We start from the raw sequence: 12,200 nt of genomic DNA, 5'->3' as shown, positions 1-12,200 counted from the left end.
ACGTAAAAGAAGATTGTTGCACTTTGACTTCACCCTTCAAGACCTTGTACTTCAACTGCTAATTCATTTTCCAAAAAGAGTTTCATATGACATCGTATAAGACAACATATAAACAAGATTTGTATTATCGTTTTTTAGGAGACAAAATTAATGTGATATTAAATAGTAATGGCAATGCCAAAAATAGAGGACGTTAGTGACAAAATCTGAATTAATCTTGAACAGCTGGTATTAAATCATCAAGGGCAGCAACATTCCAACACTGTCTAATTTCACGGCGTCTGATGATATTTCAACCCCCCACCCCGTCACCCTCTAAAGCTGTATCAAACAATAAAGTTGGTGTTCACTTATTGTATTTGCCCAGCCAGTCTACCTAATGTGGTATCTATAATTCTGCATGCATTTTTGTTATTATGAAAGTAACAAAGGTGGCAGTGATGGAGAGCATGGATTAGGGAAGTTAAGACTGTGGGCAGGTTTGATCCCAGGCTAGCCAGGGCACATGTCTCCCAAAGGCAGGGCTCTTAAGCATTAAACCACCAAAATGTTAGCAGTAAGGAAAACCACACCATTGAGTCCATTCTGTTAGCATCAACAGATTAAAATCATCACATGAATATTGTGTTGGAGGAAACTGTGTGGCATACATAATTAGAAAGCCCTGATTATTTTTAGCTTGGCCTGCAGCAGTGGAAACCAGCTTAAGGCTGCAGAAAAAAAGAAATTTCTCACACAGACGTCACACTGCATGTCCTGTGTTAAATCGTAGAATCGTGTTTAATAATCTCTAAGCGTCAGCCCTCTATGCACTAGACCCGTGCACATGTGTAAAAAAAAAAACATGTGTATTTTGGGATACTGAACACAAGTACATATTATTATTGCATTTGGTCCAATCACTGCCATCACTGACATGCTCCAATAAAATTCCTAAACCCTCCTCAACCACTTCCCGCTATCCAAAACATGTTCTCAGTACATGTTGATTGTGTATTTACTGTGTCCAGAACACAGCCTGCAGACACTGTTTTTTCCCAAACAGTCACCATCAATTAACTAGTCAGCATAAATTTTGATGTTATGCATGCAGTAACCCAAATATTGGCAGCCTAATTTCCTCCTGCAGCTGATTGCTGCTTTGGTCAGACAGGAGAAGCAGCATGGCCAGAAAATAAACTCCTTGTGGATTCATGTTAACCAGCACCAAAGTACTAAAGTAGGTTATTAGAAACGGCCCGTTTCAGCTTTATTCATGTTTACGTACATCTGTGACCTTAAATATACCCCAAATGTACAAACGAAACCTGCAGTTGCTTCTTCTTTGCTTTGCAGCCAAATGCCCATTCTAATGGGAATGTCTGTTTGACTATTAACTGTGTGGTTTTAGTGCTTAAAAGCTAACTGTGGTCATTATCCACTCAGTGTGATGGTCATTAGTCTGTCAATTCCAACACATTGTCTGCTCACCACTGCTATTCACACTCTACTGTGAAAGTAAACAAGAGGGCATGGAGTGTGCTGGTGGCTCGAGCTGATAATGTGCTGCCGCAGCTCCTTTATCTCTGCTTGCCAGACTCTTCTTCTCGGTATCTACTGTTCAAATTTATTGCGTTAATTAATAGACTTGACACAGTGTGTAAAAGTATAACTGATAATTTATATTTGATTTGGTTCTCTATTTCGTGTTCCCATTCATTCACTGCTTTTTGGGGGGGGGTTGCACACACACACACACAAACGCACACACCCCTGATAACCATCAACTCAGGGGCACTCTATTGTTTCAGCTCAGTGCTAATTACTTCAGGTCTTGACCCCAGTTTCAGCCAAAGAGCAGCAGAGGGGGGATGGTGCGTATGCGTGTGCGTGTGTGTGTGTGTGTGTGTGTGTGTGTGTGTGTGTGTGTGTGTGTGTGTGTGTGTGTGTGTGTGGAGAGAGAAGTGTGTGTGTGAGATGGGGGTCGGGGGTGGGGAGTTCATTGCTGCTGCCAATCAATTGTCACACCGGATTCGCCTAAACATCACAGTATAATCCAGGAGGGAAAACACAGCAGCACAATGAGCGCAGCCAACCAGACTGCTGCTGATGTTTTCATGTTTTAAGCATTTATGCAAGTTTCTTTTCAACAGTAACTCCATAGAAGTACCTCACACAAACATGCCCGGCGTTGAAACAAGACCCAAGGAAAGGATAGATGGGTTTTACCTAAAAAATAAAAAGGCACATATTTGGGGTCCAGTTGCACTTCCTCATTGTGGTAGTGTGCAAGGGTGTGTGCTGGCTGGGATTTGAAAAGGTCTGTGGAGCTGTTAAATTGAGTTTGACTACACCTGGCAGCCTCAGATGCGAATCACTCGAAGAAAACACAAATCAAGCACTCCTTAAGCTTTCCTTCTCTTGAAATATTTGCAACGAACCCAAGCACTTCATCACCCAAGTCCACTTTTACAACACAGAAAAGCCAAAACAACACTCTTCAGTGCAAGTTTCATGCTGTAAAAGAGAAGTCTTCTACCAGGGTGCCACGAGCAAACAAAACCTGTCCAGTATGTGCATTCATTGCAATGCAAAACAGATTTCCAATGCTTCAGCATCACTTAAGGCCCTACTTTCAATTACAATGTCATGAGCACTTAGAGCTGACGGGCCTTTAGAGAGGGAGAGTGGAACCTGTGGTTAAGTTCCAGACAGGCTTAAAAGACCATTAGGACTTTAAATATAAAATGAAAACACACTCACCCTGAACAATCAACTTTTCAGATGCTTATTTTCTAAAAATATGGCCAATAAAAACACACGTAAGCCACATCTGCCAGTATAAATACAGGTTCTGGATATTGTAAGAATTAGTTGCAGAACGCTTGCTGACTTTCTGTGCAGGAGGAGAGGAGAGGAGAGGAGAGGAGAGCACGGTAAGGAAAGGTTAGAAGAAGATGAAAGAAGAACAAGAAGACAGAAGCAGAGAAAAGGCTGGAGGAGAGAAGAGGGCAAAGGGGATGACATGATGCTGCCACTTCCTTTTTTCTCTTGGATCCCGCCCTCCTGGTCGGGGATTGGACAGGGAAACCCAACTCCCGCGCACGGATTGGTCGGCTCTCCACTGGACGGGCAAAACAGTCTCTCCTCACAGACACAATAAAGTTTGGAGCTGGACGCTTACAGGCAGTAGGCGCAAAACCAGAGCGCTGAGTCTCGTCGCTGCGCTGCGCTTCTCCGCACGGAGATATTAACGGGAAACTACACAAGAAGGACTGCGGGATTTAACCACATTTGGGATTTTTTTTTTAAACTGCAGATGCGCACGTTATTTAACTGAAAATACCTTTGATTACGCACAGATCCCGCAATGATTCACTGCTGATTTAGGGATATTTGTATCTCCTGAATGGCTCGTAGTTGGATACGATAGCCTCCAAAACGCACGGATTACACGCGCCGCAGTCCTGCTGGACTCTAGTCTAAACACGCGCTGTGGTTTCCAGGGCGACCCAAATACACGTTGGGTCAGAGGAGGTTATTAATAACCGTGCCAACATTTACAGAGGGCAGCCGCTCCGTGTTGCGGTGACCATGCCCGGGATTAAGTTGTCGTTCAGCGGGGCAGCACTGCTGGTCTTGTCCGGGCTGGTCGCTCCGCTCTGCGGGGTGAAGGCTTTCGGCGATGAGGTGGAGGAAATGACCTGCGACCCGATCCGGATCAGCATGTGCCAAGGTCTCGGTTACAACGTTACCAAAATGCCCAATCTGGTCGGCAACGTGCTTCAGTCAGACGCCGAGCTGCAGCTGACCACGTTCACTCCGCTCATACAGTACGGCTGCTCCAGTCAACTCAAGGTACTGGGGATGATGGGAGAAATGCATACTGATATTAGACTAGAATAGACAGCACACACACACACTGAGGCTGGTGCACACATTTAGTACACTGATCCTGGAGAAAAAAAAGGAAAGAGGGATGGCTGTGTCAAAATAGTCTGCTATATTTGTGTGCGTGTGTGCGTGCGTGTGTGTGTAGAGAGAGAGAGAGAGAGAGAGAGAGAGAGAGGAACAGAGTGTGGTACCAGAGCACATGACAGGGAGCTACCAGCAATAGTGAACAGTTCAGACTGATAGTGCCGGTGATAATGAGGAGCATAAAGGTTGGACCCCAGTGAGTTAAAATAAGTGGAGGGGTCCCTTCCTGCCTTCCTTCCTTCCCCCCTGGTGTACCAGGCTGTCATGCTAATTTCAATGAAAATGCCCCCTCTGTCTGTTGACATTCTGAGTTCATGCCCCACACAGCAACAGCTGAGTCTTCACTGCTATAGGCCTATACTGTACCGTCTTCTTGATAACAATGGTGCCCTCTGTGTCCTAAGACAATTGATGCTTGTTTGCCTGATGCACCGTGCAAGAAAACAACATTTGATTGGTCGTCAGTCATTTTTAAGATTTTAGACTATAATTGGAAAGACTAGACCCACAGCAGAGATCAAATTGCTGTTGAATGGAGTCCACTTTTTTTAAAATGATGTCTCTTTATCTGGAGATGCCTCACACGCATGATCGTGCCCAGACATCTGAATACATAAACAAACGTTTTCCTTGATGCTGCTTTGTGTCATTATATTAAGGAAGTGTCCACTGTCCGGTCTGGAGATGTATGTGATGTATATTACTTCTGAAATTACTCTATTACCTTTTTAGTGATCTTTTGTGCGTAAAGGTATTTGGGAACAGATTATTATTTATTTTTTTACATGCAAAATTTATATAGTGTTTAAGAGACATGTGTGTGAGACAGCCAGACAGAGCAATGAGCAACTGCAGCATAAAACCAAACTGTCCTCCAGCTGAAAATTGTAATGTAAGATTAGCCCCCCGCCCCCCTCACACACTGAAGAGGGAGGCAAGGGAAACCGTATCCCCTAACATTTGCTCTAATGGGAGGCTTCCTGACAAGTAACCGGAGCAGCTTTTAGCAGTGAAGTGACAACACTCAGGTTACCAACGGGCGGGGGAAACACCCAGAATAAGATACATTACTGTCGCTGGTGTAGTTCACTGTGAGAAATATCTGCTCTGGTATTAATATCTACTGCTTTTATGAGATCTTTGTGAACTTGAAGCATTCAGACACTGACCAGAGAACAGTGTAACAAATTAAGTTTGAAGGAAGTTCCAGCTTCCTCAGATAACTGATTTTAACCTCACATACTTCCCCGCAGTCAGGTTGACAGCAAGGAGGTATTGTAATGTGGTTTAGACCCGTGTTTTTGCAAATTCTGAAGAATTATTAGCCTGCAGGTATCAGACAAGTAGCTCACTGATTTTACATCTTCAACTAGTTCAATTACTTGGCAAATACATTCTCCCAGAAAAGGAGTTGTATAATGTTTCTGTGTGTATTTATTTCCCAACCTTGACACCATACTTGGATTCATGTTTCATTTGGGCTCTGTTCAAGGGCTGATTTCAAGCTGGGATTTCTCCATCACTGGATCAAGACCGCAAGCCCCAAAACATTTTGTTCCAATTATAGCCAGTTAAAAGGTTTTGGGTATTTCTGAAATAAAAAAAAGTAGCAAAACTCTTAACACATCAGCGTTAGATCAGCCCGTCCAAGATCCTGGAGCGTATTTTTGTCTACTTTACCTGAAGATAGCAGGGCTATCCTGCTTCCGTGTATTTTCATATCATGAGCCCAGCACAATTTTACACTCCAGCTTCAAACCAAATCCACTGTAAAGGCATGAAATCACCTCAAATTGCAACCTTTTGTAACCCAAGAGTACTTACTCCCTCACATCGCTACCACCTCAAAGAGTCATATGTGACTTAAGACTGCTCCCTATCTTTATAACTCTGACTTCGATATCTATTTCAAAACCATTGCCATGGGACAGAGAAAACTGAGTCTTGGATTAGTGGGGATTATGGAGCATTACATGGCACATGCCCTTAGTGTTGTCAAGTCCACAGATTGTTTTTAAAGACATAGAGTTGTGTGTGTAACCTTGGAGCAGGTTAGACTTGACCGTGGTGTCTCGACTCAAGTTGAGGAGCTTCTTATTAAAAGTGAAAATAGAGACCCACATCTAAAAGAGATGATGCAATGCATTGAAAGCAAAGGCAGAGAGAATGCAACAGTGGGGAGCGGTATATGCAAGTAGATGGGGCATCCACATGTGGCAGTAGAAGGTGTAGCCATCTACCAGCTGTAATCTTGTTGTAATTTATAGAAAGTACTGGCAGCACTGTTTCAACAATCACTTCACAACTGACATGATTTACCTTCTGCTTCACAGTTTGCTTTAACTTCAATGGAAAACAGATTGCAAAGCAGTGCACTGAAATATGACATACCTGTATACTGGATACCTGTTGCACCCGTTACTGCACTTTCACTTTGGTTTTGGTGTACAGACCTTTTTTCACACGTACATCACTCAATGTTTCTATCTCTTTTTTACTCTGAAAAAAAAATACTGTTATTTGAATATATATATATATATATATATATATATATATATATATATATATATATATATATATATATATATATATATATATATATATATATATATATACACTGAGGTCATTAAATGTTTCTGCAGTCACTATTTACTGTATGCTATGAAATGTCTCCGAAGAACACATATGTGGCAGATATTTGTACAAGATTTAAAAAAAAAATGTATCTCCATTTTTTCTCCAGTTCTTTCTGTGCTCAGTCTACGTGCCAATGTGCACCGACAAGGTTCCCATCCCCATTGGTCCGTGTGGTAGCATGTGTATGTCTGTCAAGAGGAAGTGCCTCCCGGTACTCCATGAGTTTGGCTTCATTTGGCCTGAGGTGAGTCCCCTTGAGTGATGACTGAAAAATGAGACGTTCAAAACCATTGTAAATGAGCGCAAAATGTATCTCAGCCGTAATAAGTAACCAAAATGGAATTTCCCATCATGATCCAGGTGCTCAACTGCAGCCTCTTCCCACCTCAAAACGACCACAACCACATGTGCATGGAAGGCCCGGGGGACGAGGACCCACCCTACCAGCCCGTTCGTCATCCTCCCCACCAGGAGGACTGTCAGGCACTGGGATCTGCACCTGACCAGTATACCTGGTTAAAACAGACTGAAAGCTGTGCTCTACAGTGTGGCTATGACAGCGGGCTCTACCGACGAGGGGCCAAAGTCTTTACGGACGCGTGGATGGCGGTGTGGGCCGTGCTGTGCTTCCTGTCGACGACTCTGACGGTCCTGACCTTTCTGTTGGATTCACAGCGCTTCTCATATCCTGAAAGGCCCATCATCTTCCTATCTATGTGCTGTAATCTGTACAGCGTGGCCTACCTGGTAACTACCTCTCAAATAAACAGTCAAATGTGAACAACACATCAAATGTAATTTAGAGTATAGTCTTAAATATACAATTTACTATTTTGCGAATATTTGTAATGATGTTACTTTATCATGTTGTTTACTTATCTTTAAATAAAGAGATTTAATAATTTATTGCTAAACGAAATGGAAAAGTCAGATTTTCAGTCTAATGTAATGAGAATGACTGCATGAGAATTTATGTGACCAAGTATTTTTTTTTTCTAATCTCAGAATTGTTTTCTTTTTTCTTTCTTTCCGCTGTCACTTTCCATCCTGCAGGTACGATTGACTCTGGGAAGGGAGCGTGTTTCCTGTGACCTGGATGCCACTGCGGTACCAATCCTAGTACAAGAAGGGTTAAAGAGCACCGGCTGTGCCATAGTCTTCCTCTTGCTCTACTTCTTTGGCATGGCTTCCTCCCTCTGGTTAGTACAACACACACACACACACACACACACACACACTAAATCGTATCAATCTTTCAAGTCTTTGTCCCATTGTCGTCAGCTGTTGTGAATGGACTTTGTGGAACAAGACTCGCATCCTGTCTCATAAGCTCTCTACTCGATGATTTCATGGAGGCAGCCTAAAATAAAATTAAAAAAGCACTTTTTGAGTGTGTGCTGCAATACAGTTGCTGTCACAGCTCTTTGCTTCCTTTTTCCCTGGTCCTTCCTGTTTGTCTTCATTCTTTCCTTTTGGAAGAGCGGCAGACTGCAAAAACCAAAGACTACACTGTCTCCAAAAACATCATCACCACCCCTTTGTTATGTAACTAGTCATGATGATCTAACTCAATCAAGGGATTTTTGTGCAAGCTGATAACTGTACATATAAGCAGTGTTTTTGGCTCTTTTCTCATGCTTCTTTCTCTCTCTCCTTCAGGTGGGTGATCCTGACCCTCACTTGGTTCTTGGCTGCTGGACTGAAGTGGGGCCATGAGGCTATAGAAATGCACAGCTCCTACTTCCAACATAGCAGCTTGGGCCATCCCAGCCGTTAAAACCATCGTCATCCTCATAATGCGACTGGTGGATGCAGACGACCTAACTGGACTCTGCTACGTTGGCAACCAGCAGCAAGAGGCACTCACAGGCTTTGTGGTGGCACCACTGGCCACATACCTTCTTATAGGTAATTATAACATCATCGATCAGTTTTGTCCACGGGATTTGACCTATCCTAAATCCTCAGTTATTTTAATGCGTAATGCAACTGGCATTGTGTTTTCTCTTTCTGTTTGTCCCTTATATGACCGTTGTTTCCCTTTCTGAACTGCAGGCACTCTGTTCATCTGCGCTGGCCTCGTGGCTCTTTTCAAGATCCGCTCCAACCTGCAGAAGGACGGTGCCAAAACAGACAAGCTGGAGCGTTTAATGGTGAAGATCGGAGTGTTCTCGGTTCTCTACACTGTGCCAGCGTCCACCGTCATTGGCTGTTACCTCTACCAGCTCTCTCACTGGGGGGAGTTCAGGGCCAGCACCCGGGACTCGTATGTGGCATCAGAGATGCTTCGAATCTTCATGTCACTGCTTGTAGGCATCACATCAGGTATGTGGATCTGGTCTGCAAAAACCCTCCACACCTGGCAGCGCTGCACTGCCCGCCTGCTCAGGGATAGCAGGGCGAGCCGGGGGGGCAAGAGGGCACCGGGCGAGGGCTGGATCAAACCGGGGAAAGGCAACGAGACGGTAGTGTGAGGAGGAAGAGAGAGAGAGAGAGAACGGACAGGAATGGACTTCTACCTGCTTCACTGTCACTTACAGAAACTCACCAAACTGAAGATGGAGAGGACGGGACAGTGATGAGAGGGAGTAGCGGGAGATTCTCAAGGAAGCCACTGGATGTGATGGCATCGTAAAAGCTCCCTGAGAGTCCGCAAGCATGGTTCACCCCCTCTCACTGCCTCTCACATGGGTTAAGGAGGAGAGAAGTGGAGGATTTGGGTCATACATAAGTTACAACAGCAGCCTCTCTACCTCTGTTAGACTTCCTTTTCCCAGAGAGGTAGAGAAAGCCAATAATGGAGAAAGAGAGATCGAAAGGCCAGAACAGAAGCATCAATATGCAGACCAGACACGGCAATAAGATGTGTAGCACCATGTCTACCTCTCTGCCTCTCTTTTCTCCAGAGCCCTCAGCAGAAGAGACTGAACCTGCTGTAACCCTCATGCCGTTGTGTCTTTTTTTTAAGGGTCTTTTGAAATTTAGAATTTTACACTGGAGGGTCCTGGTGCAGACATTATGCAGGGTTGACGTTTCCCAAAAGCATCTGACAACCTGAGGTCCTGTCGGGTTTTCACGTCACCCCATGGGAGAACTTAAATGAAATACGAGAACAAAATTAATTATAATCGGATGAAAACATATTAAATATGGCCTTAAATCTGTGATGCGTTTACATTTGAACAACAATATTATACATTTTTGTAAATGATAACTTTTTGTACAATATATAAAAGAGCAGGTGATTTTATTGCTCAGAATTCTTTGGGAAACCAGCTCTAAGCTGTAATAATGCACTATAGTTGTATACAATATGTGAAGTGTCCGTACTTTACCAGGGACGGCATGAGAGCCTTTAACAGATGCAGAAAAAATAACTCCAATGTGGTTAAATTCACAAGATCTTTTCGACACAAACATTGTGAAGAGCAGACAAAGACAATAAGGTGAGATTATTTTTTTTAGTGTGTGTGTTGTACGTTTAGGTAAAATCTGTGGGTAGTTTTAAAGTCATACCGCAATGAATCCTGGGAGAAACCCAGCTGTGCCTTTTTTATTGACCCGTAAATGTAGAAGAGGTAAGGCATCTGGGAAATGTAGGCCTGTGTGCTTTACCTCAGCAGTCGGTGAAAAGCTCTGCTACTTTCCAATGATGTGTGCAGTCTTTGTGGGAACCCTGTACCGCGTATGCTCTTGAGTTACCATGAAAGCCAGGAAATTAAATTAATTCCCCCTGCCCTCCTTTCCAAACATTGGACCAGAGGCACGTTAAAGAATTAGAGGTTATTAGACAATCACTGGCCAAGAGACACATTATGAAATAACAAAGAGCCGTCACAAGCACATATAGCAGGTAGTTCCCACGCATCTCATCCACCAGCAGTTATGATCCCTCCTACAATACCACCAACAATAAGCCCATATCTGCAAAATTGTGTCTCCTTGCCGTCTGTTTGCATTTCATCGCTCAGTTTCTTTTTAAATCCCCTCAGTTCAATAATGAAATCACAGAAGCACAAGGAAATTGTCACTATTTATTAGTGTCTGTCTGTTCGATGTTCTCATTGGTCGCCTGCAGGCCTGTTTCTCTTTAGCCCCGTCTATTACATCATGGCTCGTTTCCCAGACAATCAAGTCGTCCTTGCAAAAGATTACATTTCAGAAGTTCATCTCCCAACATTTTAATCCTGCAGTTCCCCTCTAAACCTGCTTATAGACTGTACTATAAGCTTGAATTACAATGCGCTACTTCTGGTCTTACTGCTGCACTTACCAAATTCTGCAACTGCTCCTGTATATTTTTGCCTGACAATCTATCTAGCAAAGCTCTAGCGTTTCAGTGAGTCTTTGAATGTATACTATGCAGGTGTGTGTCACGTTACACCTTCTACTTTAAGTAGGCTGTTTAAATGTAAAAGGACTCAAATGATTTGGAGCTTTGCCCCCTGTGTGTCATGAAACCAGATCGTACCTCGCACCGCCCGTCACAGGTATTTTTTAACATAATGTTTAGAATGGGACAGAAAATAACTTATGTATGGGCTGCCTTTTGCCCCCAAAACTAAATGTAACACGCCCTTATTACATTCAAAGATACTTTTGGGGGTTTGGGTGAAAACCTAGAGCCCTGACACACCAGTGTTTCTCAAACAAGCGTCCATGGCACACCTATTACATTTCCAAAGTGAAATAAACATTACATTGAGTTAAAGTGAATTAAATTAACCTCTGACCACTAATGCAGTTTCACTCTGAAAGGGTCTTAATGTTTGGCTGTCTCCTCTGGAATGCTCACGCAGAGCTTCAGGTGACATTACCAAGCAATCACTGAACGTATGTGCCTTGCAACATGCAGAGTGTGTGCCACGGCCTAATGAAGATTGAGAACTACTGGTTATACAGGTTTGTAAATGCTTTTTGGCCAGACATGCATCAATGTCGGGGTCAGTTCACCGACCCTGATCGTAGCCTTTAAGGTCTAGACTGTTCCTTTGTGTAGAAAACTCCTTGTCTTGATGATGTCATCAATGTATTGTAAAGAAATTGCTAATTTATCATTGTAAAAAAAAGTGACAAAAAAATGTAAAACTTGTTTGTTATTTAAAAACGCTTTTGTATCAGAAGATGATGATGAATAAAAACTTTTTGGTTTCCGATATGTGGGATGCAATTTTTGTGAGTAAGCATGCAAATAAGTACAATATAAGTAGGGCGGCAACTAATGATCGTTTTTATTAGTGATTCATCTGCAGATTAACAATTCAAAACCAAAAGATATTCTGTTCACGTCACATTTGAGCCCCCCCCCCCAAACGTGAACGTTTGTTTTGTTTCTTTGCTTGTAAAACGATTAATACTTTATCAAACTTCTCGTTCTTTCTGGGTTCCGTTGCATCTGAAACTCCTTTCCTCTCAGTGGTGTTCACTTAATGGGTGGAGCAATGCTGCCACCTTTTGCCGGACAAGATAAATGAAGTGTTGGTGCTTCATCAGGAGGCGACTAACTACACATGTCTCTACAGCAGCAACTACGTTTTGATTTCTCTTGCATTTCATTTTAACAGACACTTTGGGTTGGGATAAGAAATGTTCCATAATCCCTAATA

General features: G+C 43.0%; 1 protein-coding gene across 1 annotated transcript; it reads left to right on the top strand.

Annotated features, from left to right (window-relative positions):
- The first annotated feature begins 3,156 nt into the window (after positions 1 to 3,156).
- Positions 3,157 to 11,749, top strand: fzd4 (frizzled class receptor 4). Its single transcript, XM_034549062.1, is given in 7 exon segments — positions 3,157 to 3,837; positions 6,701 to 6,838; positions 6,955 to 7,341; positions 7,648 to 7,793; positions 8,254 to 8,338; positions 8,340 to 8,502; positions 8,650 to 11,749. Coding segments are annotated over 7 exon segments (1,602 nt in total). The 5' UTR covers positions 3,157 to 3,573; the 3' UTR covers positions 9,069 to 11,749.
- The last annotated feature ends 451 nt before the right edge of the window (positions 11,750 to 12,200 follow it).

Source organism: Cyclopterus lumpus, chromosome 13, assembly GCF_009769545.1.
Source record: "Cyclopterus lumpus isolate fCycLum1 chromosome 13, fCycLum1.pri, whole genome shotgun sequence".
NCBI classification, from domain to species: domain Eukaryota; kingdom Metazoa; phylum Chordata; class Actinopteri; order Perciformes; family Cyclopteridae; genus Cyclopterus; species Cyclopterus lumpus.
Note: the sequence above shows the minus strand (reverse complement) of the source record. Positions and strands in the feature narration are given on the sequence as shown.